The sequence below is a fragment of the Aspergillus aculeatus genome (genome assembly GCF_001890905.1).
Source record: "Aspergillus aculeatus ATCC 16872 unplaced genomic scaffold ASPACscaffold_1, whole genome shotgun sequence".
NCBI lineage: Eukaryota > Fungi > Ascomycota > Eurotiomycetes > Eurotiales > Aspergillaceae > Aspergillus > Aspergillus aculeatus.
This window is the reverse complement of record NW_017962976.1, coordinates 2,769,728-2,795,137: the sequence shown is the minus strand read 5'-3', so window position 1 is coordinate 2,795,137 and position 25,410 is coordinate 2,769,728. Positions and strand designations below refer to the sequence as shown.

General features: G+C 54.0%; 8 protein-coding genes across 8 annotated transcripts; 3 read left to right on the top strand and 5 right to left on the bottom strand.

The window, feature by feature from the left end:
- Nucleotides 1-552: 552 nt before the first annotated feature.
- On the bottom strand, nucleotides 553-2,235 carry eb1 (microtubule-binding protein BIM1). The gene is made up of 6 exons (XM_020204261.1): nucleotides 2,080-2,235; nucleotides 1,909-1,980; nucleotides 1,784-1,818; nucleotides 1,646-1,723; nucleotides 1,092-1,576; nucleotides 553-1,027 (listed from the first exon to the last, which is right to left on the bottom strand). The coding sequence occupies exons 1-6, from the start codon at nucleotides 2,091-2,093 to the stop codon at nucleotides 971-973; spliced, it is 741 nt and encodes a 246-aa protein (XP_020061443.1). The 5' UTR covers nucleotides 2,094-2,235; the 3' UTR covers nucleotides 553-970.
- Nucleotides 2,236-2,430: 195 nt separating this feature from the next.
- ASPACDRAFT_110293 (F-box/WD repeat-containing protein) lies at nucleotides 2,431-5,146 on the bottom strand. Its single transcript, XM_020195464.1, has 2 exons — nucleotides 3,661-5,146; nucleotides 2,431-3,608 (listed from the first exon to the last, which is right to left on the bottom strand). The coding sequence occupies exons 1-2, from the start codon at nucleotides 4,659-4,661 to the stop codon at nucleotides 2,636-2,638; spliced, it is 1,974 nt and encodes a 657-aa protein (XP_020061442.1). The 5' UTR covers nucleotides 4,662-5,146; the 3' UTR covers nucleotides 2,431-2,635.
- A 1,762-nt stretch (nucleotides 5,147-6,908) lies between these two features.
- Nucleotides 6,909-8,057, bottom strand: ASPACDRAFT_1884693 (dihydrodipicolinate synthase family protein; the record flags this gene model as incomplete). Its single annotated transcript, XM_020198377.1, has 2 exons — nucleotides 7,971-8,057; nucleotides 6,909-7,917 (listed from the first exon to the last, which is right to left on the bottom strand). The coding sequence occupies exon 2, from the start codon at nucleotides 7,914-7,916 to the stop codon at nucleotides 6,909-6,911; it is 1,008 nt and encodes a 335-aa protein (XP_020061441.1). The 5' UTR covers nucleotide 7,917; nucleotides 7,971-8,057.
- A 542-nt stretch (nucleotides 8,058-8,599) lies between these two features.
- Nucleotides 8,600-10,115, top strand: ASPACDRAFT_49371 (Gfo/Idh/MocA family protein; the record flags this gene model as incomplete). Its single annotated transcript, XM_020202238.1, has 5 exons — nucleotides 8,600-8,623; nucleotides 8,687-8,849; nucleotides 8,932-9,630; nucleotides 9,699-9,789; nucleotides 9,851-10,115. The coding sequence occupies 5 exons, from the start codon at nucleotides 8,600-8,602 to the stop codon at nucleotides 10,113-10,115; spliced, it is 1,242 nt and encodes a 413-aa protein (XP_020061440.1).
- Nucleotides 10,116-14,407: 4,292 nt separating this feature from the next.
- ASPACDRAFT_56499 (uncharacterized protein) lies at nucleotides 14,408-16,368 on the top strand (the record flags this gene model as incomplete). Its single annotated transcript, XM_020203135.1, has 3 exons — nucleotides 14,408-14,483; nucleotides 14,614-15,154; nucleotides 15,219-16,368. 3 exons carry the CDS (start codon nucleotides 14,408-14,410, stop codon nucleotides 16,366-16,368), a joined length of 1,767 nt encoding a protein of 588 aa, XP_020061439.1.
- A 386-nt stretch (nucleotides 16,369-16,754) lies between these two features.
- On the top strand, nucleotides 16,755-17,755 carry ASPACDRAFT_1852050 (putative transcription regulator PAB1642; the record flags this gene model as incomplete). The annotated part of the gene is made up of 1 exon (XM_020197228.1): nucleotides 16,755-17,755. One exon carries the CDS (start codon nucleotides 16,755-16,757, stop codon nucleotides 17,613-17,615), a length of 861 nt encoding a protein of 286 aa, XP_020061438.1. The 3' UTR covers nucleotides 17,616-17,755.
- Nucleotides 17,756-17,765: 10 nt separating this feature from the next.
- On the bottom strand, nucleotides 17,766-20,269 carry ASPACDRAFT_74634 (putative forkhead transcription factor Fkh1/2). The gene is made up of 4 exons (XM_020204260.1): nucleotides 20,121-20,269; nucleotides 19,032-20,048; nucleotides 18,086-18,981; nucleotides 17,766-18,027 (listed from the first exon to the last, which is right to left on the bottom strand). The coding sequence occupies exons 1-4, from the start codon at nucleotides 20,232-20,234 to the stop codon at nucleotides 17,955-17,957; spliced, it is 2,100 nt and encodes a 699-aa protein (XP_020061437.1). The 5' UTR covers nucleotides 20,235-20,269; the 3' UTR covers nucleotides 17,766-17,954.
- A 2,329-nt stretch (nucleotides 20,270-22,598) lies between these two features.
- Nucleotides 22,599-24,903, bottom strand: pacC (putative C2H2 transcription factor PacC; the record flags this gene model as incomplete). Its single annotated transcript, XM_020203134.1, has 3 exons — nucleotides 22,599-24,031; nucleotides 24,086-24,374; nucleotides 24,625-24,903. The coding sequence occupies 3 exons, from the start codon at nucleotides 24,901-24,903 to the stop codon at nucleotides 22,599-22,601; spliced, it is 2,001 nt and encodes a 666-aa protein (XP_020061436.1).
- Between the last annotated feature and the right edge of the window lie 507 nt (nucleotides 24,904-25,410).

Genomic DNA, 25,410 nt, shown 5'->3' with positions numbered 1-25,410 from the left:
ATGACTAGGTACAGGTATCTACTGCCTACCGGTATGTAGTCTAGTCTATTCTATACAAAGGTTCCATGGATCCTTCTCCTGTCAAACGATATCACAATTTTTGATGCTCAGAGATTTACCTTCTTGTCTGTTTGCCTTGCTAACCTATCTTGTGGCCCTTTCTGATCATGATAATGACGGAAGGGGTTAGGTTGGTTTGAGGAATGTGTCAAACTCGTGCAATCCAGGGCCTCTGCTGTAGGAATGTTCATTGAGTGTCTCTGATCAATTGCATGGGCTTGGGAATGAGGGGAAGGGGAGGGGGCCTCGCTGAGATGCCGAGGATCGAAAGGACTCGGTATATATGATCTACCATGCAGGATTCTGGAAGCTGGCGAGAAGTCCGCCCCTCCCCCTCCCCCACGAGTTGACGAACAGTGAGGGGATCTTACGTAGGCCCTAGGTGATGATCGAATACCTATACTTAGATCACTAGGTCGGCTTCGAGAGGGTTACCTCGATATCAGTAAGCAAACTATAAGACGTGGATGGTATAGACACGAGAATGGACTAGAAACAACTGCCGTCGAGATCCATTTCTTTACCAGATACAACAAGTAGCAAGACATGCATGAGAATTGAAGAATTTCCGAAGGGTTGGCTGGCTGCCTGGCCTTTTCTCATCCCGACTCGACTATACAAAGCTTTCTTTAGAAACCTCCCCCCACCTCCCTGTCCATCTCGAATTGGAATGCAAAACACACGTTGTGCCGGTTTCACCCCCTTTTCTCCTCTTACGTATCGTCTCATCTCAACCCCTCCCCAAATCAGGCATCATCTCGACCAATGGTCTAGGCAGAAATTGTGGCAAAATGAACATTGAAAGAAAATGAGAATTAGAACAAAACAAACGTCGTCAAGCGACGACTAAACGCTTGCGCAGTGTGCTATGAAGGGGGTATTAATATTGAGGACCAAGGTTATGACGGACTCAGAATGTCTCCAGCTCGTCCGCGCCGGCCTCCGCCTCAGGGATCTCGAATCCCTCCTGCTCTTATGTTAGCCCACCCTCTCCCTTGATAGAACGCGTGAGTGATAGAGTCAGTTCATACCTCCGTCGAGTATAAGATACCCTGGATGTGTTTCACCAACGAGTCCTCGTCCTTCTCCAACTCGGGGTCTTGCTCGATCGCGCTCTGCAGCAGCAACTCGATGTCCCGGAGCTTAGCAAAGTAGAAATCCCGCTCCTTCTCTAGCCCAGCGATGGCCTCCTTCTGGGTGTTGATCTCCTGCTGCAGGGCAGCGGTGTTGGCTGAGACGGCCGCGACGGCAGCGCGGGGGCGAGCAGCACCCACGGTCGGGGTGGTGCCACGGCGAGCGGCGCTGCCAGCAGCGCTGGAGCTAGTGCGAGAAGCCGGTCCGGACGGAGGAGCACCGGAGCCCTTGCGGCGACCGACCGCATCGTAGTCACCGCCAGGATAGTGTTGGTCCCAGTATCTCTTGGTCCACTGGAGGAATTCCAGGTTATCCTGCATACGGCATTTGGTGAGCTGCTCTACCGGAATGGGCTTGTCGACTTGGTGCTTTGCGAAGATGTCTAGAAGGAAACGGAGTAGATATTAACACGGTTGTCTCGACAATAGCCGGATATGAGTGAGTCGCATACTCTGAAGCACCTTGAAGTTCTGAAGGTAGGCATATTCGCTGTTGACGTTGAACTTTACACGAGACATGGGGACATCCACTATGGAAGACAAATCAGTCAGCTATGGAGAAAAGGGGTACGAGGTTGGGCTGCACTCACTGAATATCGAGTCAAAGATCTGACACAATGCGGCACTGGAAACTCAGGGCATCAGTATATCCCGATCTCATTCGACGGAAATCCTCCACCAGCATAATAGCCGCTTCTTTGCGAGGAGAACATACCCGGTACCGCACTGCTCAATCTTGGTCATGTTCAACTGCAGCAGGTTGTTAAGCCATGCCAGCAGCTCTTGTCTATCCGTTCATCCAATTATGTTAGCCTTGGTCGCTTTCGATCTCGACTGCTGATGCTGCCGTCGCGCATGTGAGATCCAAACAGAATGCTCGACGAACCTCGATTCGCCCATGGTGGGGTATTTTAGGTCGGGGCTTTGGGTTGAGAAGGGTGTGGAAGAACGGCAGAGGAATCGCTTGAATTGAAAGAGAGGTCGTAGGAAGTTGAAGAGCAGTCAACAACGAAGGCCTGTCACCAAATATGTTCAGACTTTTGTTTATTATGAAGAAAAACAAAGGCCAAGTAGAGCAGAGGGGGGAGTGTTTTGTTGCTGTCGCCAAAACCCACGGGACTGAGAGGCGCTAACCTGATTTGGTCCAATCTCAATCGCCGCCTCTCCGATCTTACTTGTCTCACTTAAGCCTTACAAATCAGGCAACAACGCCAAGTCTTTAGCCATGTAAATGAAAGTCCAGAGTCAATGTAGAATTAGGTGACTGATAGAATGGTCGACGTGCTCTATCGCTATTAATGTATATATCAAGAAGCATTCCAGGTAAAGAATCCAAGACACCCAGTATACTCCACCAAGCCAACAGCATGAACTTTTCCCCCCAAAAAAACCGACAACCAAAATTCACGGAGTGAGAACGTCTAGCGACTCTATCCAGTTCTTCACTCTTCTAATAGTTCTATGCCATCTAGACCGTATCCAAAATCCATTATAACGGCACGAGAGTCTTGACTGGTCGCAAGAATGCGCCGGTAATCGGACTTGACGCTGAGCATCCAGCTGGTCGTCCAGCCAGGTAAGTCAATTGACAGCTCACCAGACTGCGCATCAAAAATTTTGACACTCATGTCATAGCTGCCACTGACGATGCGCTGGTTCATGTTGTCCAGGTGCAGCGACCGGACGAGCCCCTCGTGACCCTTGAGCTCGCTCACCATTTCTCCAGTGTTTGCATCAAACTGGTAGATCACATGATCATTACCACCCGTCAAGATGGTTCGAGCATCATCACTGAATTCAACGCAGGCTAAGCCCCGATCTTTGCTGGGAAACTCCTTCACGCAGAGACCGGAGGTGATATTCCACAACTTGGCGATACCATCCCCACTGGCCGAAACTACCAAGTCACCACGGAGCTGAACGGCATTGACAGGGCCACGGTGACCAAGCAGTTTCTTGACCAGAGCACCAGTGTGACGATCCCAAACACAGATCGTGGTGTCCTTGGAGCATGAGACAATATACCGATCATCAAAACAAACATCAAGGACTCCAGCCCGATGTCCCTCCAGACGACGGATCGGCTTGTAGTCATTCTGAACATCCCACACAATGCAGGTAAAATCGGAAGAGCCAGTAACCATGATCTCGTCATCGAACTGCAGACAGAGGATTGAGGCGCTATGGTAGTCCGCACTCTGTTCCATTGGAGCTACAATGCCTGCAGAGCTAGTGGGTGGAGGACAGATAGTAAGAAAGGGCGGTTTGCCGGATGATTGCTGCGTTTGATTGTTGACGGGGCCAATGCCGGGAACATCACCAGGCGGAGGGCCGATGATCTTGCGGCATGGCCATGGGTAATGAGCATCCCAGACGCGAATTGTCCGATCGCGAGAGCCAGTGATAATCTTGTCCCTAGAATGGAGTCAGCAGGCAGGTATTTCCTTGACGGTCAAAGGAGCCATACTCATCAAATTGAGCACAGTAAACGCTATCCGTGTGGCCATGCAAGTAGATAGCAGCGGCTTTGCCCTCTTTCCAACGATGTTCCAAAGCGCGCCGCACAAGGAACATCCTTTTCCAGTCTTGGTCGGGACGGGTCTTGCCCAGACCTGCAGCTTGCCTCTTCTTAGTCGAAAGCCCACTGGGACGATGGTGTCTGTAGGCGTGACGGAACACATGTCGCCAGATATGCCGGGAGGAAGCCTGCTCACTCCAGGCGCGAGAGACTAGCTCTGTCTGCATCAGTGACTCTGGGTCGAGGTAGGAGAACACTTGTGACATAATCTCCGGAGGGAGATAAACCACGGGATCGATCCGCACAACCGCCAGAGCAAAGTCAGAAAGCTCGGAGCGGTCGCGCAAATCAATTCCAATGCCACTTTCCGAGTCCCTGGTTAATCTCGTCTCTGAAGACTTGACCCCGTCGCGCAGCGCTCGGGCCAGTTCATTTTGAGCGGCGGCCGCGGCACGAGCAGCTGCCCCGGCATAAATGTCATCCGGGAAGACTGGAGGAGCCAGGCCATTACCGGGGACGGGACCAGGGACCGATGAACGGCGATCGACGTTGGCCTCGTTGCACCAGGAGTTCCTGGTGTAATCCTCACTTGGATTGGTCGAGTGTCTCGTGGATTTATTGCGGATTGTCACAGAAAGACGACGCCCCAAAGCGCGCAACCCATCCACGGGATGCCGCAGACTGGAGAAGCTCTTCGCTCCGCGGCGCCTTGGGGCGGGTTCAGGAAACTGGTTTGTGTCTTCCAGAACCTGCTCTCCTATGTGATGTTCCTCCAACGCCTGCCCATCGTACCCATCATCGTCCGAGTCGACAACGGGAAGGCCATGCCAGAGCTCGTGATCTGGTCCGATGGTCTGAACCGTCGATACGGTGGACGTCCGAGGTCGAGTGCGGAAAGAAAGCGAGGTACGACGGCGGGAATTGCCCGCGTTGTTGTCTCTTGGTGTCATTGTGTCGAATCTGTGCAAGTTTGTTGGGAGGACGACCGTTCAGAGGAACAGAAGATAGTCACGCGGGAACGATCATCCGTGAGGTATAGCAGACAGATATAACCACACTATCGGGGATAAAACGCAAGGGAGGCTGTGCTGTATCAGGTAGCGCCGACGAGCTGAGGTAATAGAGGACCCGAAGCTGAAAAAGGCGTAGGCAAGGGCGATGATTGAACGAGGGACAAGACTGATGAAGACGCCCTATAAGCCGCACGAACCACCAGAATAAAACCAAAAAAAAGGAAGGGGAGGGAGGAAACGAAGGAGGTAGAGATGGTGATAGGTAGGAGGAGGTTGAGACAGAGAAAAAGAGAGAGGGAGGGCGAGAAGAATCAGAAAAATATGAGACAGAACAGAAGTGATAAGAAAAAAGATTAATCACAGAAGAATCGACACAATAAGAAAGAGACGAGAATGAAATAAAAAAAGATAAGAAAAAGAAGAGCAAAAAAAAAAACAAAAATGAGGATCAGGGGAAAGATGATTGATGAATGACCGGGATGAATGACAATACTCCCGCGATGAATAATGAATGGGCAGAAAACAGGGTGTCAGCGCCCTTGGGGGGAGGGGCGGTGAGACGCCACTTTGTGGATTTGCCTTCATCCGATTGGAAGTGGCGGACTGACACACTGGGTCAACAATGAATTTTTCTGTTCTTCCATCCCATGGTTCCCCATGGTTGTTCTTCTCTCTTTCCCCCCTGGTTAAGGCTGACTGTATCTACTCGGACTCAATGGTTCGGTAATCACTCACTGCCCAGTGTACTGTACATCAGTAATGTGGGGTTTAGGAGGGGAGTGAGTTGGTTTGGCATCGACCTGGCTGCCTAATGGATGATTTGGCAAGAAGGTTGGGATCATGTCCCCAATCTCCTACTTACATGCAGGGTCTTGGTGCTTGTTGGATCGTTGGAGAATTGGCAAGAACAGACACCCATTCCCCTCGAGACGGATTGGTATGTTGGATGCAAATGGAGTGAAAATCCCAAGGTTAGTCTCCCGACCGCCCCCCCTTTTCCCCGATCGACTCCATCTCCTTCCCGCCCGCCCCCGTGGGGTTTGCCTCCGGTTGTGGTCTGGCCCACTGCCCCCAAGTTCAGTGGTTCTTTCACAATGCCCACTTGGCCCGACAATCGGCCATCTTGTGAAGTCGTTATCGCGCTGCAAACATGATCAGGCATTGATCGATTCGCTCGGGCTGCATCACTGTAGATAAGTATTCAAGTCAGTATGGCATTGGGTTGAACTGCTGCGTGAGTCGAAGACCAAGGCCACACACAACAGGTTGGGTACAATCCCTTAAACCTGAACATTAAGATGGCCATCTTTTTCGATTGGCGAGACTGCATGAAATTCCAGGCTATGGCTTGCAGACTCCTGTTCCTGGCTGGGTGTAACCCCCGGGTGGTCTGACTACGTAGCAGTTTTGGCTCTCTGTGTGCTCCGAATTTCGATAATATTTTGGTCTCTTCGCCTCGCTTCATGTGAAATCGGTTGCTGAATCATGCGTACTGATGCGCAGTGCACCATGATTTCTTCGTTCAAGCTGGGATTATCGCAACACAGGAAAGACAATAGTTCAGTCGGATGCTTCTGCCAGACAAGAAGCATATTGCCATCCAGAGCAATACCCATGCTCAATCATTTCATACCACGAAGTACATGTGTATGTATATACAATCGTGATTCGTGTAGGAGTCCACATATCCGCCCTGCTAGAAGTCATATAATAGTTCCAGCATCAATATATGTGGTCAATGCAGGTCCTATTGACAGCCGCATGGCGTGAGATGGGGGCTGATAAGAGCCTTATTAATGCTCAGAGGGATTTATCTGCTTAGGTCAGCATCAACATAAATCAGGAATAACATGACTGGTGCCAGTAGCATTAATTCACCTTGGTATGTATTATGGTCTCCCACTTCCACTTCTCTCACCCTCAACGACTTTCCCACTCGGAGAAAACCCTCCACCAATCAGACCCCACCCGACAGTCATTGGCGTGGGGGTGCCTCCCTCTCGGAATTCGGATAGAAGTCCGGCTCGGGTTAATTCATCCCACTTCACCTTACCCCTCCTCTGCTGCGAAACTGCGAATATTGCGAAGCGCTAGGAATTGAAAAATCGGAAGAGAGAATCAAAGTTTCATTTTCATCATATATACAAAAGGTCTAGAGAAGGGGGAGGGGGAAGAAGACAAAATCTAGGCAACATCCGGCAGCGTCTTTTCCACCTCAATCGCATCCTTAATGCCCTCTGCTACAGCCTGGACCTGCTCTTCACTGAGACGAGCCAAGGGCTTGCGGGGGAAGCCACCATAGCCGTAATAGCTCTGGATAGCGCTCTTGGTGCCGGGGATAGCGGCCTTGGTGAGCACCCAGTCGGCCTTGCTCAAAAGCGCCTGTGCCTCGATAGCTTCCGTGAAGCGGCCTTCGCTCCAGAGGGTGAAGATCTGCACGCACAGCTTGGGGATGACATTGGCCCCACCGGCCAGGATGGCGGAGCCACCGGAGGCGAGGGTCTGCAGCGCAAAATCAGCGATACCGCCGAAGGCGACGTAGGGGTGGTTGGCTTCGGTTTTGGTGTTGGGGAACTTCCGAGCGGCCGGGTTCAAGGGAGAGGGAGGGGTGATGGCGTGCAGGGCCGAGGCGACGCGGGTAAGCTTGCCGGTGTTGGCGCAAGTGAACTTGGTGCCGATGATGTTGGGGTGCTGGGAGATGCGGATGATCAGGTCGGAGTCCATGTCAATACCGGCCACGGCACCGGGGTAGTTGTAGAGAATGAGCGGGATGGGCGACTCGTCGGCCACGGCGGTGAAGTATTCGTAAATGGTCTGGTCATTGCCCACGGCGTAGCGGTAGTAGCTGGGGGGAACAATGAGGGCGTATTCGGCTCCGGCGTCCGCGGACTCCTTGCACAGGGCAATGGTACCCCGGATGCTCTGCTCGCTGGCACCCGCGATAACGGGGACGTTGGAGAATCCAGCCTCGACCAGGGCCGAGCGGGTCTCGCTAATGACGGTCTTCTTCTCGGCCAGGGTCAAGTGCACGGCTTCACCGTTGGAGCCCATGCAGACGAGACCAACGAGACCGGCCTTGGCGAGGCGAACGGCGTGACGACGGATGGTGGGAACATCGAGGTCTTCGGTGTCTGGGTTGAAGAAGGTCATAGTAGGAGCGTAAACTCCGGGGCGGAGGGGAGTGCGGGACATTCTGCGCTTCAGTGTTAGGTAGAGAAAACTCGCCTTGACTAAGGACAAACTTACTTGACAGTTGTGTGAGAGGTAAAATGCTTGAATTGAAGATAGAAAAAGAAGGAGTGCAAGGATAAAAAGTGCGTAGACAGACCGACAGACAGACAGCCTTGAGGGAGATTCTTATAACCCCTCATGTTTACCCCGCGTGTATTGACATGGTAACCGGCCCGTAATCCGTCAACCCCACGGCCGGCGCGGAGCCCATTTCTCCGCCAATCAACAAGTGCCGGCATTAGACTTGCCTCTTTTGGGCGGTTTTGAGCAGACTCGCTTCAAACGCCGATGCAGGCTGCATACACTCAACCTCGATGTCATTGACAGACGTATTACCTGCGCAGCAAGTCTTACAAGTTATGGTCTGTCTAGAACACTCAAATTAAGCCCAGCCATCACGGGTATCTTCTTTCTTCCGCCCAGAACATCATTGATTGATGCAATTGTCCGTACCAGAGATCCCTCCCTCCCTCCTTCTTTCCTCCACGTCGGCTATTGAACCCCGCAGGTCTCCAGTCCAGTGGATAAATCCTCCTGACACCCACTTCTTTTACTGAATTCTTGTTTCTTTTCTTTTGCTCGTTTTTCTCGATCACATTCCTCACCTCTTCCTCCACTTCCTCCCCCCTTCACACTTCACAAAAATGGCTCCTCCCGCTGTGTTGATGGTAAGGCTTCCCCCTCCTCCCTCCCACCGAATGCCCACCAGGAATCCTAACACTGCATACCAGGTAGGAACGGGCGAGTACACCACCGGCTACGTCGGTGGTGCTGCCTCGACCTCTGACAAGAAAGTCGGTGTCGTGGGTCTGACGCTGTTCGACCTGCGTCGTCGGGGCAAAGTGGGCGATTTGAGCATGGTTGGAGTATCCGGCTCCAAGTTCCCCGGCATCCGTACGTTGCTCTCTCTTCCACACTCTCAAACAAACCCCGATTGAAAACAATTTACTGAACCGCAAAACCAAAAAAAATAAAGGCGACCACCTCCACCGCAACATCTCGCAAGTCTACAACAACCTGGACACCAGCTTCACCTCGTTCCCGGCGGACCACACGACGGACCCGGAAGCGTACAAGGCGGCCATCGACGCGCTGCCGGCGGGGTCGGCGATCACGATCTTCACGCCGGACCCGACGCACTACCCGATCGCGCTGTACGCGATCCAGCGGCAGATCCACGTGCTGATCACGAAGCCGGCGACGCAGCTGCTGCGCGACCACCTGGACCTGCTGGCGGAGTCGCGCAAGCACGGGGTGCTGGTGTTCATCGAGCACCACAAGCGGTTCGATCCGGCGTACAGCGACGCGCGGGCCAAGGCGGCGCGCCTGGGCGACTTCAACTACTTCTATAGCTACATGAGCCAGCCCAAGTCGCAGCTGGAGACCTTCAAGGCCTGGGCCGGCAAGGACTCCGACATCTCCTACTACCTCAACTCCCACCACATCGACATCAACGAGAGCATGGTCCCGGACTACCAGCCCGTCAAGGTCACCGCCAGCGCCTCCACCGGCACCGCCACCGAGCTGGGCTGCGTCAACCAGACCGAGGACACCATCACCCTGCTGGTCGAGTGGCGCAAGAAGGACGGCAGCGGCCGCTTGGCCACCGGCGTGTATACCGCCAGCTGGACGGCGCCGCAGAAGGCCGGCGTCCACTCGAATCAGTACTTCCACTGTATGTGCTCCCTTCCTTCGGTAATACTCATGTGGTGAGAGAGAGAGCTTGCTAACATGGACCATCAGACATGGGCTCCAAGGGTGAAGTCCGCGTGAACCAAGCCAAGCGTGGCTACGACGTCACCGAAGATGAGCAGGGATTGATCTGGGTGAACCCGTAAGTTTGCCTCCTCTTCTTTTTCCCAGAGATTTATAACCTAACGAAAATCAAAATCCAGCTTCTACATGAAGTACGCCCCGGACGAAGAGGGCAACTTCGGCGGCCAGACCGGCTACGGATACATCAGCTTCGAGAAGTTTATCGATGCTGTCACCGCCCTTAACGAGGGTCGCGTCACTCTAGACCAGTTGGACGCCAGACCTCTGCCCACGCTGCAGAACACCATTGCCACGACGGCGATCCTGCACGCCGGTCGCGTCTCCTTGGATGAGAAGCGGTCGGTCGAGATCGTCAGTGCCGACGGCCAGTGGGAGTTGAAGTAAAATATATAAACCCAATTTTCCTCTGACGATGACGATGATGAATGCAGACCAGTGTATATAGTGCGCATGTTTCTGTTAACGTATGTAAACATTTTACTCAAGCACCTAGAGATTCATAAGCATCCCAAAGCTTTGTAGCGTGTAAGAACAAAAGGGGAAATAGTTCTGTGGTAAATATCCCTACCTCTCTCTCGTAGAATAAAAAAAAAAAAAAACAAATAGGAAAGATGGGGGGATGAAATGAAGAGAGAGAGAAAGAGAATTCTGGACTACCGAACGACCTAAAGATCGATCTGTCATGGTATCACCAATTTTGTTTGAAACAAAGAGAATCAAAACTCCCTCAAACTCCCTTCCAAATCAATCACTTTCGCCACGCTGCGAATCACAGAAGGACGAACAAATGAACCTTCGAAATTAAAACAACCACCCCCAAATAAGGAAGCCGAGATGATAAATATAAGTCTTCGAACGGGACAGGAAGAAGGGAACGAAAATTTGGCAGATCGTGGTCTCGTAGCAGGTCGCCGCCACTATTTCAAGGGATGTAAAGCCTTTTCCAGGGGTGGACGGACTGGGGGTGGGGGAGGTCGAAAAGAAGTAGGGAAGAAAAAGAAAATGGAGTGGATCAAAATCAAAACGATCCATCACCGCCGAGGGTTGTTCTTCACAATCCCATCCACTCCCTTGTTGAACCTCACTCGACAATCTGGGCAATACCATTTCGCGGTTCGACTGGGCACTTCCGACAGACCCACGCAGTCCAGGTGGAACCATTCGCGGTCGCACTGGTTTGTTGTTAGATTTGGATAGAGATGGGAAGGTATGGGGAAAAAGAGAAAAGCTTACATCCGGGTTCTCACAGCAAATCATGGTCCCGAAACTCACATCTCCGCAGATACAGTATCGCGGCTCGTTAGGATCGATCTCCTCCAGGACACCGTCCTCGTCAATGCGAATGTCGTCGCGGTTCAGAAGGTCCCCCTCAAGCAGGTTGATGCGCTTTTTGCCAGGCTTGGCCTTGCGTCGGCCGTAGCTGACTGCGGCCCCGCCATCTTGGCCTGAAGATACGGGACCGGGCGCAGGGCGCTTCCGTTTGCGATGGGGCGCGCTGACACTTGTGGCACGGGCCGTCTCCGGAACAGGCGTGCGTCGCGCAGGCGTGGCGCTCTTCCGGCGGAGCTCGCGGCCGGTTGTTGGCAGGGTGTTCGCGTTGCTGGTCGGTTCCGCTGACAGGGCTGCACCTCGGCGGGACGGAGGTCGAGTGACCGGGGGTGTGGGCGTGCCAGTGGCTGGTGCTTTGCCGGTAGTAGTTGAAGCTGGAGGGGGGAGAGATCGTTTATTGCTGACTGGGGAGGACAAGACTGGCTGCCTCTGCGCATCGGCTGATTCAGCCGCAGCAGCATCTGGGCCGGTCGGTGGAGCCGGGTTTGGCATGGTTGCGTTGCTCTCGGCAGGAGTGAAGGATCCCTTGCTGGTCCGACGGCGTTTGCTGGCGCTGCGCAACGAGGTTCGTGTCTCTACCTCGGTAGGAGTGGTGGATTCAGCGGGCGCAGCTGGAGCCTCAGAAGTCTCTGGAGCCTTTACAGCTTCTAGAATCACTGGAGCTTCTACAACCACTGCAGCCTCTGCAGCTTCTGCGGCCTCTGGGGCCTCTGTAGTCTCTGGAGCTTCTGTAGCCTCTGGAGCTTCTGTGGCCTCCGGAGCAACTGGGGTTATAGAATCTGCCGGAGCAGCCGCTGCCACAGGTGGAGCAGTGAGAGAAGCTGTGGGTGGGGACGCCACAGGAGTTGGAGAAGTAACAGTAACGGGAGCAGGAGGAATAACAGTATCAGGAGCTGCAGGAGCTGCAGGGGTCGCTTCTGGCGGTGTTACTTCGTCCGCCTTGCGTTTCTTTGCGGTAGAACGACTCGGTTTGCTTGCAGCCGGTGACGCTTCTGGAGCGGAAGGTCCTTTGAGTGTTAAGGTAGGCTGATCAGGGCTTTTTGCTGTTGTGTGGTCACCTGCAGCCGCGGCCGCAGCGGCTGCAGCAGCGGCTGCCGCTGCCTGCTCACGCGCCTGGTTCTCCCGCTTAAGCTTCTTAGCCTCGTTCAGCTTCATACCTCTATTGCTTAGCTTAGTCTCAAACGGTGCCTCAATGTCAACAGGTGCTTCACCGCGCTTGCTTAGCTTTCCAGGGATGTACGTGTTCATAATGTCGTCGCAGTCAAGGAACTCAGTCCCGGACGCACCAGCTTCTGCCTTGGCCTTTCGGTAAGCCTCCCAACCGCGACCACGGAGCGCCAACTCGCGATGGATCATGACTTCACTCGGCTGCCACACCGCGTTCTTTTTCATCTTCTTGCGAAGCTTGGTCATCTCCCACTCAGTCAGCCGCAACCACGGCATGTCTTCACTGCCAGGTTTGGCATCTTCAGGGGGTGGTTTGAGCATGGCAAGCGCACCGCTGATCGACATGGAAGGCCCACTGGTACCTGGAACCCCAGGAACCAGCCCAGACCCACGTGAACGTCGAGCGGCTTTCTTCTCTTTGACAGGTGAAGTGGTGGTTGTGGGGGTTGATGAGTCGACAGAAGCAACGGGAGGAGCAGCGGCAGGCTTCGGCTGAGAATCGGAGGATGCTGTCGGAGCGTTCGCCTCGTCATCAGAATGTTCCGTGCTGGCGATGGGAGAATCGGGGTTAAAGTCGGTCAAATGTTCGGCGGCGATGAGCGATCGACGGGTGCGCGACTTGGGCTGCGCAACTGCGCGACTACCTTCCCGGCTGTCGAGGCGCAAGGTAATGCGCGTAGTCGGCGGCGCAGGAGCCACAGCATTGTCATCAACCTTCTTGACCGATCGGCCGCGCTTGGTGGTTGTAAGTGTCTGGACAGAAGGAGCGGGGGGTGGTGTGGGTTCGCGCGATGCGGGTTTGGGGAGAGCCTCTAGCTTGCGTTTGATGCAATCAAGGCGACTGTAGTGACGGTCAATGACCTCGTATAGGCGACAAGCTTCAGCGTAGGCGGACTCGCGCGCGTTGATGGCGCGATCGAGCTGGGCGGAGATGTCCTTGCGCAGGGCGCGCGCATCGGGACGCCGATCAGAAGGGAGGTCAGGAAGGCGGCCATATGTTTTGGTTAACTCGTGGACGCCCTGGGTAGCGTCCAGGTAGCGCTCATCGAGGCCGCGGATGAGAGTGAGGGAACGGAGGAGGTCGGCGGGCAGGTATTCGGTGTAGTCAATGTAGTCAGTGACAGTGGCTTGGGCGTCGGGGTCAAAAGGCCCATCCAGAATGAGGCCCCCAGGGTCGTGGTAGTCCGCCATACCATCCAACAAGTAAACAGAGAGAGTGTAGGAGTGGGAAGGCGAGAGGGAGGGGGCAAAAGAAGGCGCGTCGAAGGAACGGGCGGACAGATGGTCAGTGGTGGACGGACGGCACCCTGGGCGAGGGTGCGGCCATGAAGAGGGACTGGTCCGCACTTTTACATGGATGGGGAGAGCTTGCCAGACAGAAGAGTCTGCACAAGCTACCAGCTGCAAATTGAAGAAAGAATGGCAAATAATCGATCGGTTGAGCTGTGCAATTGTCTTGTTATTGTTGAGTGAAGCCGAAGTGGAAGTGGAAGGAGATAAACAATGATTGGCTGGATAGAGAAATGACTCAGCATGGAGAGGGGAGAAAGATTGATCCGACAGCTGTCAGCTGTGGAGAGGAGAGATGTTGATATTCTGCTATGTTGTTGGTTAGTATATGGATGCAGAATGATTCATCATGTAAATTCACCTGGACTGACTAAAGCCTTTACCAGTATGTACCTAGGTAGAGCATAGTGGTGGTAACAACATATGATTTTTAATTACTGGCCAAATATCGATACTATCCTGAAGTATATAAGCTGTACGCCTTGACAGACACAAACACAAATTTGAACACTCCCAATACAACCAGCAATCTTTGCACAGATCGCAATACTTGCTTTACAGGCGTAGTGATGAACCTGTCTAGATAAGTATTTGCTACACTCTCTATAGTGAATGTAGCACAAATCAACAGAACCGGAAAAAATGCAAAAAATGAAGTGAAGGCTACTACCTAGTACGTCCCTACAGTGAATTGATCGATACTAGTACCTCCTTGCTACAATGTTGCACAACTACAACCCCACCGTTTGTTCCTCAGACAAACGACGTGTTTTGCCCCTCCTGCTCATCTCTTCCCTTGTCTTCTTCCCACCACCTCTTTATTCTCATTTGCGTTGCCATCAACTCTCTCCCCTACTCAATCACGTTGTCAAAAGTCAAAAACCACCAAGATGACACCAGTCCAGCGACTCAACTGCCTGTTTGATGGGGAGGACGAGCTGTTGAAGATGGACACTCGTCTCAACCGTAAGTTGACTGGTTTGGAAGTCCTACCGGGGATGCGTGTTAACACAATTGGCTTGAACCATTGATTACTCTATTTCGCATAGTAAGAGATATGATGGACTAACAATTCTTACTCCTCGTATACCAGTAGAAAGAGTGCCCGAAGAGCCCACTTTCAAAGGACACTCCGAAGGAACAAAGGTAGAGAATACCAAGACCGAGGAATACCAACCCGAAGAAGCCCAGTCTAAGGAGGTCAAGCTCGAAGGAACAGAACCAGAGAACACCAAGCCAGAGAGTATCCAGCTCGGGGATCTCAAACATGATGACGAGCTCAAGGACGATCGTTCTGAGGGTCTTGAATCCCAGGAGGTCAGTTCCCAGAAACACCTACCCACCAAGAGCGACCTCGAAGGACCGGAACTCGAGGAACTTGTACTTGGCGAACTGCAGCATGTCAGCATAAGACCAGCGCGAGCCAAGCGCGCAGTGCTCAAGTCCGAACTGTTGGATTCTGAAGAAAGCACGGCGACCGATGAGTCCTTGCCTGAAGACCCTAGCGACAAGACTTTCACTCCCATTATCGCCCTCTCACGGTACCCATACAAGCTCATCAAAGACGACAGCCTATGCCAGCAGATAGCCAGCCGGTTCTTCGACAAGAATCAATTCTGGGCCCGATCTTGGGACATGTATGCTCATTCCTCTCCCAGCAAAGCATTGTCATTATCACTAATGTCTTCTTATGCTTGCCAGTTACTACCACTATACGCCCTCCAGCCTGGGCTGTCGATGCATTCTACTCACCCCAGCCAGACACGCCCGCCGCCTCCTCGGCGAGATTAACCGCACCTTTAAGTGCACCCTCCAACTCCCGTCGGAGCGCGACATGGGCCTAGTCCTCTCCTTCAACAATGATGCATACCCGCAGCCGAAGTTCCTGGGAACCAGCACCAACCGTGAGGCCAAGGACCGCCTGCAAGCCCGTGTGCCACCCCCCTCCGAGCGCTACCTCGACCCCTGGAAAGACCTGGGCGACGAGCACAGGGAGCTAGCCGTTGCCTACGAGGCGATGCTGGAAGCCGCCTGCGACGCCATGAAGAGCAAGCGAAAGACCAACGCGGCCCAGAAGCAGCAGCAACGCATGGAGCTCGAGCACCGGCGCAAGGAGTCGCTGCTCCGCGCGCAACAGTACTTGGGGATGCGGCCCGCGGGCACCATCAACGAATCCCTGAAATACGCCCCATTCAACATGGACGCCGTGGCCCCGTTCGCGTTCTGGAAGGATCCTATCTTCGTCAGTGTGGATGTGGAATGGAACGAGCGCTGCAGTTCTCAGATCACCGAGGTTGGCCTCTCGGTGCTGGATATGCGCAAGCTGCACGGCGTGCGGCCCTCTTCGATGGATGGGGTCATTTGGCGCAGGGCCATCCGGTCCCGTCACTTGCGCGTGCGCGAGTACAGTCATCTTGTCAACAATGAGTTCGTGAGGGGCTGCCCGGGGGACTTTCGGTTCGGGACCAGTGAGTTCGTGGGGCTGGAAAAACTGAAGGGGGTCGTGCAGGAGGCGTTCCAGCAGGTGGCTGTCGCCGAGAAGAAAGAGGATGAATCGGAAGATCGTCATGTGGTGCTTGTTGGCCACAGTCTCGCCGCTGATTTGGAACACCTACGTAAAATTGGGGTGACACTAGAGATGGTGAATGATCGCTTGGATACTGCCGGACTTGATTGCGCTATGCATGCCGATCCGCAGCAGCAGCAGCAGCCGATGCAACCCCGATCCTTGGGAACGGTGATGACAGAGCTGGGCTTGGAGCCGTGGCATCTTCACAATGCGGGTAACGATGCGCATTATGCGCTTGAGGCGTTGGTGGCTAGTATCCTGGGATACAAGGCTGGCAATTGAGTTCATGCCCTTCTGACAGATGTGATATCTCAGAAGATCGACGGCCACGACCTGACATGTATTTTAACTCGGACTAGTTAGTTTTAAACTAGTGAGACAGATGACTCGTGACAATGAAACATGCAGCAATGCTTGTCACACGGTAGGACACAGGAATCTGCCAGGACCCGGATTCAGTCGTAGCCTAAGCGTTACAGTCCATATACTTTCCCAACCCTAACCGAACCTTAACTTATCATATTTCCCCCACCCATTCATCATCCCACCTGATAAACCACGAACACCACCAACCATCCCTCTCTTTCTTTCAACACACAACCACCACCACTAGCCCATCTCAACCCCCCCCCTTTTAACAAACCCTCAAACACATACCCCTCAAAAAAATGACCCTAACAACCACCCTCCTCACCCTCCCCCTCCCGCCCCCCATCACCACCAGTTTCACAACCGCCACCTCCACCACCGCCCACCCATTCCTCTCCGCCGCCGCAGCCGGCACGCTCCCCAAACCCCGCCTCGCGGCCTGGCTGGCCCAGGACCGCCTCTACATCCACGCCTACATCCGCTTCATCGGGGCGCTGCTCGCCAAGCTTAACCTCCCACTGCCGGTGTCCCAGCCTCACGCAAACCAAACCACCACCGACCAAAACGAAACCAAAACCCTCGAATCCCAAACCCTGCACACCCTCACGGCAGCCCTGAACAACATCGTCCGCGAACTCGACTTCTTCGTCGCCGTCGCCGACGAATACGCCCTCGATCTGAACACGCCGTTTCAGGCCCCCCAATCCGAACCCGGGGAAGCAGCAGCACCAGCAGCAGCACCAGCAGCACCAGCAGTAGGCACCTTCACCGCCTCCCCCATAACAACCGCGTATACGGATCTCTTTATCTCGGCGGGATCGGCAGGGACGTCCTTGCTGGAGGGGTTGGTCGTGCTCTGGGCAACGGAGGTGTGTTATCTGACCGTCTGGCGGAATGTGCGGGAGGCGATGCCGCAGGAAAAGAACGGGGGGGATGCGGATGGGGGTGCGTTGCGCGAGAAGTTGATTCCCAATTGGACGTGTGCCGAGTTTGAGGAGTTTGTGGAGGGGATTACGCGCCTCGTCAACGCGGTGGCGGAGCGTGAGGTGCAGCAGAGTTCGGCGGGCCCGGAGAAGGCGTGGGAGGAGGTGGTCGAGCGGTGTGCGCGGTGGTGGAGGCAGGTGGTTTGGTTGGAGGGGCAGTTTTGGCCGGAGATTTAGATTCGAGGACGGGGTTGTTCTCGGGGGCTTGGTGATGTATGTGTACAGTAGCTTCTAGAGGGATGTATGTATGTATGTATGTATGTGATGGACAGGGTCGACATGTAAATAGGTATGAGCAGATATGAATGAGCATCAAAAGCAATTGGAGTATATATACATGTACAGTATACAACCTTAGTGGCTAACAAGACACAAAAAGGACGACATCAAATCATTAGCAATATCTACAATTACATCAATACATACAGCCATGGTCCCATAATCCCTCCTGATCTTCGTCTTAGATGCCTTTCTGGCAAATGAATAACAAAAGCGAATCAAACAAGCCATTCCTCCTCACGACGTCGCTGCACTTGTACGCGCCGCATTGCTCAGCTGGCGATGATATGATCCGATCGTTTGGAAGCCTCTGCAAGCTGCGGTTAGTTTCTGCCATTGAACCTATGACGATAAAACAGATTGCCTACCTCGCCAAGTCAAACCCGCTCTCGTCCTCCTCCTCTTCTTCCGCTCCAGGGGCAGGACGACGACCACCCTGTGGCTCAGGCTCTCGCCGTGGTGGCGGCAACACACGACCGGTAGCCATACCTGTTGTTCCTGGTTTACTAGGACTTGCAAGATTGGGAGGTGGCGGACTGCTGCTCGGGATACTGCCTAGGACATCCCCGGGGTCTCCCTTGAGCGGACTCATGTCAGGTACCGGTCGCGCCGGCGTGCTGCCAATATCCGCAAACTTCCAGAACTGCGCCGGTGAGCTCATTGGCATGAACTTGGATGGTATTTGCGCCGTGCTCGGAGGGGGCAGGCGCGGCTGTTGCCGCTGTGGGGCGGGTGTAATCATTGACGATGGACCGTCATCATAGTACGACGATGACAGTACTGGAGGTGATCCCACGGCCGCGTCCGACAACCCATATGTTCGACTGAGACTGGCCCCATTGCTACCCGCGTTCTTCGTCGCCGACCGGGTCGGGAGCGGCGAAGGCTCTTCATAGTCACGTGTGTTGGGTGGGCGTAAATTGTGCTCCGCTGCTCCATTGCGGCTGGCACGAGATCCTCGTTCGGGAGTGTACGCCTCGACTGGGGCCACTGGGAATGAACTGAAACCGGGGGACGATACTGGTGGAGACTTTTTGCTGTTGAATACGGCCTCCATGCCGTTGGTGGAGCCCCGGCGATCGGGTACTTTGGTTGCAGGTGATGATGGAGCCGACGATTGCGTGCCCTTCCGCAGCTGCTTCTTCCAATACTCCTCGCGGTGCTCGGGTGCAATCTGCCACTTCATTCCCTTGCCCGGCTCGTCTGTGCGTCGCGGCACCTTCTGGAATGCCTTGTTCAGCGATAGATTATGACGGATCGAGTTCTGGAACCCGTTAGCACTGTAAATACCTCCATTCTGAAGTGAACACTCACCTGCCAACCGCTCTGAGAATGCCGATAGAAAGCGTACTTGTCCATGATCCAGTTGTAGATATTGTTAAGCGTAAGCTTCTCCTCCTCACTGGAGAAGATGGCCTGGGCGATCAGATTCGCGTAGCTGTACGGCGGCTTGAGGTCCTTGGCCGAGTCTTTGCTATAATCAATCTCTTCCGTACTCTCCATCATCATACCGCGGTTATACAAAGGGGACTGCTTGGCAGTACGGGCCCCCACTGTGTCGGGCGACCGTGGAGGAGGGGTCACTTGGCGCTTGAGGAATTGCGGTGCGGGTGCCAATGATGGCGGAGCGGGTGCGGTCGTCCCAGCGGTGTTGGTCGATGAGTGAGATGCATGAGGATGGGCGTGTTGACTGGCGTCCCAGGCAGCAGGCTCTTCCTCGCCGTTCGCCAGTCGCTGCGCTCGATCAACGAAGCTGGGGTGGATGGTCGCCTTGTCGCCCGGGGTGACGAACATCATCTGGGTGTTGGCGATCTCGATAATATCGCCGCAAGAGAGAACGGCGTCGGTTCCGCGCTTGAGGATGACGCTGTTGAGGCGCACCCCGTTGCGACCGTTGACACGGATGTGCCATGAGCCCGTGTCCTCACCATCATAGAAAATCTCCGCGTGCAAGCGCGAGACGAACTTGCTGGGGCCGAGATCGACATTCACCTCCGGAAGAGCGCGCGCAGCAATCGTGACCGGACTCGACTGCTCATCTAGCTTCTGCTCGCGGTCGGGTTCGCGACCGATGTTGACATGGAGGGTCTTTACATAGTAAGTCCAATTGCGACCGGCAATTTTGGCGTAGGCGCGAATGCTCTGCTCTGCCTCCGTCTTCGTATTGGAATAGTCGCGAAGGACTCGAACCTCTTCGCGTGCAGCCTCGAGGTATGAGATTACCAGGTCAACGAGGTCTTGATTCTCCGACAGGTCCTGGTCATCGTCGGCTTCGTCGGCGGACTCGGGCTTGATCGGGCGCGTTTGTGGGGATACTCGAGAATGTTCGACCTGACAGCAACAGTAGACAGTTAATCGACGGTTCTTGTCAAGACGTTGATTGTTGTTCAGCGAAGCACTCACCTTGCGCTTCTTATTTGACGGTCGCGTCGGCGATGAATCCGGGGCCTCTGCGTCGGATGTCTCTTGTAACTGAATCTCCTTGCGCCGCGCGCGGCGGCGGTTCGATAGAGGCATGGTGCAAAAACAGACGGAGCGATGGAAAGCGGCGCAGGCAATCGGTTGTGGTGGTTGTTGTTGTTGTTGCTGTTGGTGGTGGTGGAGGGGCTCGGAGAAGTTATCTTGAGAAGCGTTGCGAAGCGAGATGAGTTGTTGTTATCGTCGGTGGTAGTGTAATCAGTTGTGGTCGTGGTGGAGAAGGGTCGCAAGTGGCCGGGGCAACAATACGAGATTAGGGAAGAGAAAATCGTAGACTTTGAAGAGTGAGAACACCCGTGACAAACAACCGAGAATGAGAACAGTAACGGAGTAGGACGAATGGAAACCGGGATGGCAGGTCCAGGGTTGTTGACCCAAGGGTACGGTTTGCCACCGCGCACGAACGAGACGCGATTTGACCGTGAGTCGTGACTAGTGAGAGAGAAGGGAAGAGTACCGAGTGAGACGGAACTGGAGGGGGGCTGCGAGAGAGTGGCCAGCCACCGCTTGGGGGGGGGAGTGGAAGTGGGAGGGAAGAGGAGGGGAGGTCGGGTTTGCGCCAAGCACGTTCAATAGGGCTGGGGTGGTGGTGGGAGAGGGAGAAGAAAGGAAGAGATGATAAATCAAAGAAAGGGAGGAGGAGGGAGAGAGGAACAAAAGGTAAGAAGGGAGGAAAGGATTGAGACAAGCAGATTGTATGTGGAAGTAAGTGGTGAAGTGAAGAAGTAGTAGAAGCAGCAGCCAGCAGTAGAAAGTAGTGGTGGTAGTAGTAGTAGTAGTGATGATGATGATGATGATGATGACGCTGCGAATGAATTAGCCACAAGGGAATAGGATGGATGAGATGGGAAAGAAACGCTCCCGAGTCAATCCAATTCTAAGCCCGTCAGTCAATCAATCAATCGATCATAAATCAAACAGTCAAGTCAGTCAGTCAGTCAGTCAGTCAATCAACCAGTCAGTCATGTGGGACGACTGCAACTGAAGGGAATGAAGGGGGTTGAACTTGAAAGGTGCCGTCACTGCCAGATTGAGTAGTTTAGTTGCAATCACTAGTAAAAATCCTCGGGATTGCTTGTTCTTCCACCAAACACAACTGCAATTGTACTTGCAATGCGAAGATAAGTAAATAGTCAATAAATCTTCCTCCCATTCACCTTTTCTGTCTTTCTCACTCTTCGCTCTCTTCCTTCCTTTTTTCCTTTCTTCCTTTCTCTTCTTAACTTTCTTCCCCCCCTTGGTTCCTTCCCCCGGATCCTATTATATACGGTCTAAACAATTTTACTACATCCAAATACGACGCCGTAAACAGACAGTGGATCCCCCCCCAAACCCAACAAGCAAGCAGACAAAGCAAGCAAAGCAACATCACAAACAGACCATGTTTGATCAAGATGGCCCGCTGTTGACCCTTTGCCGGATGCAGTTTCTGTCCTTGAACCCCTCTCAATTCTTGCAATTCTTGAAAAGAGCAATCCGTCAACCAGGCAGGGTGCTCTGTGGTTATCCATGATGAAACCCACCCAAGTTCTATAAGCTTCCTTTCCCCAAGGTCTACGAGGAGGGCGGACCAGAGTCCGCGAGGCGGAGTTGATCGGATGCGCGGGCGGGTTGGAGGGTTGGACCATCCACCAGCATCGTCATCATCAACAATAACATCATCATCATCATCATCATCATCATCATCATCACCACTATCATCATCTCCTCACTCTCTGACGGCTCTTGCTTCTACGTACACACGACTTAACTTGCTGCTACTCCCCTCTCCCCTTTGGTAGAGCCTCTGCTGGTCTCGACCATCCCCGGATTAGGCAAAGGCCAGTAGTTTACCCTTCAGACTGGTTGCGTCATGGTGTCCGCGTGCAGCTCGTGTGGAATGCGGATCCCCTCTTCAGGCTCCTCCGACAGGTAACATCTTCGTTGCAATCTCTCGCCCTGGATTCTCCTTCCCACTCTTCCTTCCCCTTCCTCCGGATCAAGAGGAAAAGACGACGCTATACAATAATAGGACAACCACTGCGGAAGTCAACAACAAAAACAACATGGTTTCGATCGCATTACTGATCAATAACCGAGTCCATGGATTTCTCCCAAGTAAATACAGGTTCATCATATACACAAATAATACTTCGACTCACCAGGACCGCCTGCCTATCCTACCGAGGCCAATCCGGTTCTCCGACGCATTGGGAATAGCAAACAAGCAGAATCAAACCTAACCCGCAATCGCCCAGAACAAGTCGTTCGTAGCATAGCCGTAAATAATTAACAGAAAGAGGAAAGTGGGGAGAAGTACCCAAAGGTACCCTATAGAAAGAAAAATCACGAATCTGAACCGCCGGTCAAGAGAAGCCCGCAGTAACATCAGGAGATCACCTCAGCCAATCCCAGCTACCGCCCTCAGGGCATCTTGGAATCGCCATCTTCGTCCATTCGTAACGTCGGGTACATCACTGCATCCCCTGCCTCCGACTTCACTCCCGGCTTGGCTGGTGCCGTCTCGGCTGGCGTGATCTCCACCCCTTCCATTTGGCTCCCCGAGGCTGACTCCGGGCTCCGTTCGTCGCGGATTCGCTGAGACTCGTTCTCGTATTCACCCCGTTCCAGCCGGGAAGCAATGTAGTTACGCAAATACTCGATCAGCCGGACCTTTTCCACCCACTGCACATCAGCCCGCTCCGCCACCTCGGTCGCCGCCTGAGCGGTCCGGAGCGTTGCTTCAGCTTCAGCAGCCGCTCCCGACAGCGCAGGGTCGATTAAGCTAGCCGAGAAACTCTTGGGTGACAGTGAGGATGCTCGCCCCTTAGCGAGAGGGGTGCGCTCGCTATCTGCCTTCCCATTGTCTTGCGACAAGTCCATGGCATCAGGCATGGAGCGGGGCTCCGGGCGCGCGCGCTGCAGCGTGCCACCGGTATATCGACGCCGGTCATCATGATCGAAGATACCCCCCAGTGTGGAAGGCGGTGCCGCACCCGACGTGGTCGGATAGCCTGCTGTCATGCTCTCAGACATGGTAGCCGAAGGCAGGCGAGGATACATGTGGCCGCCTTCATGGTGAGGTGGCGACACACGAGTGGCGGACGAGAGAGAGATCGGGGAGCGACCGGAGGTGTAGGACTGTGCACTGGAAGGAGGCGTGAGGGCGGGAGTGCCGGTGGAGGGAGAGTGGGTGGCTGGGTTGGGCATCATGGCGCTAGCCGCTGTCGTAGCTGTCGCATGGCTGGGGGGCAACTGTGTGGGCGGCGAGTGAGTGGTGCGGTAGCTCAGACCTCCATGGACGTAGTGGGCACCGGGTTGGGCAACTCCCGCTGCGGCAACGTTGTCGTCGTTCTCGTAGATCGTGTCCTGCATTTGCTGCAAGAATTGATCGATATTTATAAGATCATTCTTGGTGCGCACGTTGCTCATTGGGGGCAGGTGATACGACGGAGCGGAGGGATGGCCTCCAGGGCTATATCCACCGCCACCTACAGCCACGGGGGCAGGCATCGCTTGGTATTCAGGCAGAGGTCCGCTGCTCAGAACGGGCAGCGACAGACTCTGTAGCCCCATCAACCGCTGACCCACAGCCGCATACGAGTTCGGGTCAAACTGGCGGCGCTTCAAGTCACCAAAGAATTCGTTCAGAGCATCATAGCCACGCTTCTTCGACTCGTACGAGGTGTGTCCGGCTTCTGGGCCGTGGTTCAGGGCGTAGTAGACATTGCCGTAGGATGGGTTGGAAGGTTGAGGCGGTGGGTGAGACTGATAGTATTGAGGAGCACCATGGGCGTAACCCTGGCTAGGGACTGGGTTAATCGTGGGCTCGAAGTAATGAGCAGCCGCGGCGTACCCTACAGCATGCGTCAGTCGGTCAACGCCCGAAGGGTAGATATGCGGTCGCATACCTTTAGCGCCACTTGCAAACATCATGTCCGGATTCCGAGAGCCAGGCTCGGGGGAGCGAACCAGAACGGAATCATCAGCATGGGTCTTAACGTGCTTCTTCAGATCCTGGGGACGCTTGAAAGCCTTGCCACAGAAATCACACTTATGGGGCTTGAGCGGCACATGGACACGGATGTGAGAGGTGATGTGATCGCGCTTGACAGTCGTCGTCCGACAGCTACCCCATTGGCAGGTCAGGTTGAGGTTATTTGTACTCTTGCGACCGACATGACGCTCGCACACATGTTCCTAGAGCACCAGAGCGGTCAGCGGCGGATCGTTTCCCCATGATTATGACCGGTCAAGCCGACACGTGGCCGGTTACTCGAAGGTGCCTCAGAGCCAGAGCCAGAGCCAGAAGAGAAGAGTATGAAATAGCAAGGAAGTAAGAAGAAGAAGAAGAAGAAGAAGAAGAAGAAGAAGAAGAAGAAGAAGAAGAAGAAGAAGAAGAAGAAGAAGAAGAAGAAGAAGAAGAAGAAAAAAGACCGAGGCAACTTACGTAGAGGGCTTCGGGAGACGGGCACTTTTCAGAGCAGTTCTGCCACAAACAGGACAGTTCCTCGGCCGGGCGAGTGGTGGTGCCGTTGATGGGAGGGCTAGCAACGGCAGCAGTCGCAGCAGCAGCAGTTGCAGCAGCCGACGCAGCGGTAGCCGACGAGACCTGAGGAGATTGTTGTTGAGGGGGAGCAGCAGGCTCTTGGGCGGCAGGTGCAGGCACGGGGGGAGCCGCCGTCGAAGGGGCCGTCGTGGTGGTGGTGGTGTCTTGGGGTTCCGACATTGCCAAGAAAATTCTGTTTCTTGTCCCTGTCTTGGGATGCCAGCGGAAGTAGACAAGCGACTCAACACAATACCCCAAGGGGGATATAATCAACAAATACGTCCAACAGAGACAAAAGCCGGTAGTTAATGAACCGATGAGAGTTGTATATCCCACGGGGAAGTAGAAGAAGGCAGAAGTAGGCTAAGACGGTCGGTAGACTCGAGACGCGGTGAGAGCGTTCGTTGAACAACAAAGAGGGAGTCAGACGCGCACCGATACCGCAGCCTAGTCAAGTCAAGCAGCCGAAAAAGGTGGGGAAAACGCCCAGTAATTTATACTGATTCAATATAGTGATTGTAGTTTGGAATATAAAGAGAAATATAGGTAGGTGGACTGTATAGATGAAGACCACCAGGGGGACATCAAACAAGAATGATGGAGGAAGAGACGGAAGATAATGTTTGTAAGAGTCAGGACAAGAAGAGAGATGGAAAGGGAGGGAGGGAGGAGGAGGAGGAGGAGGGA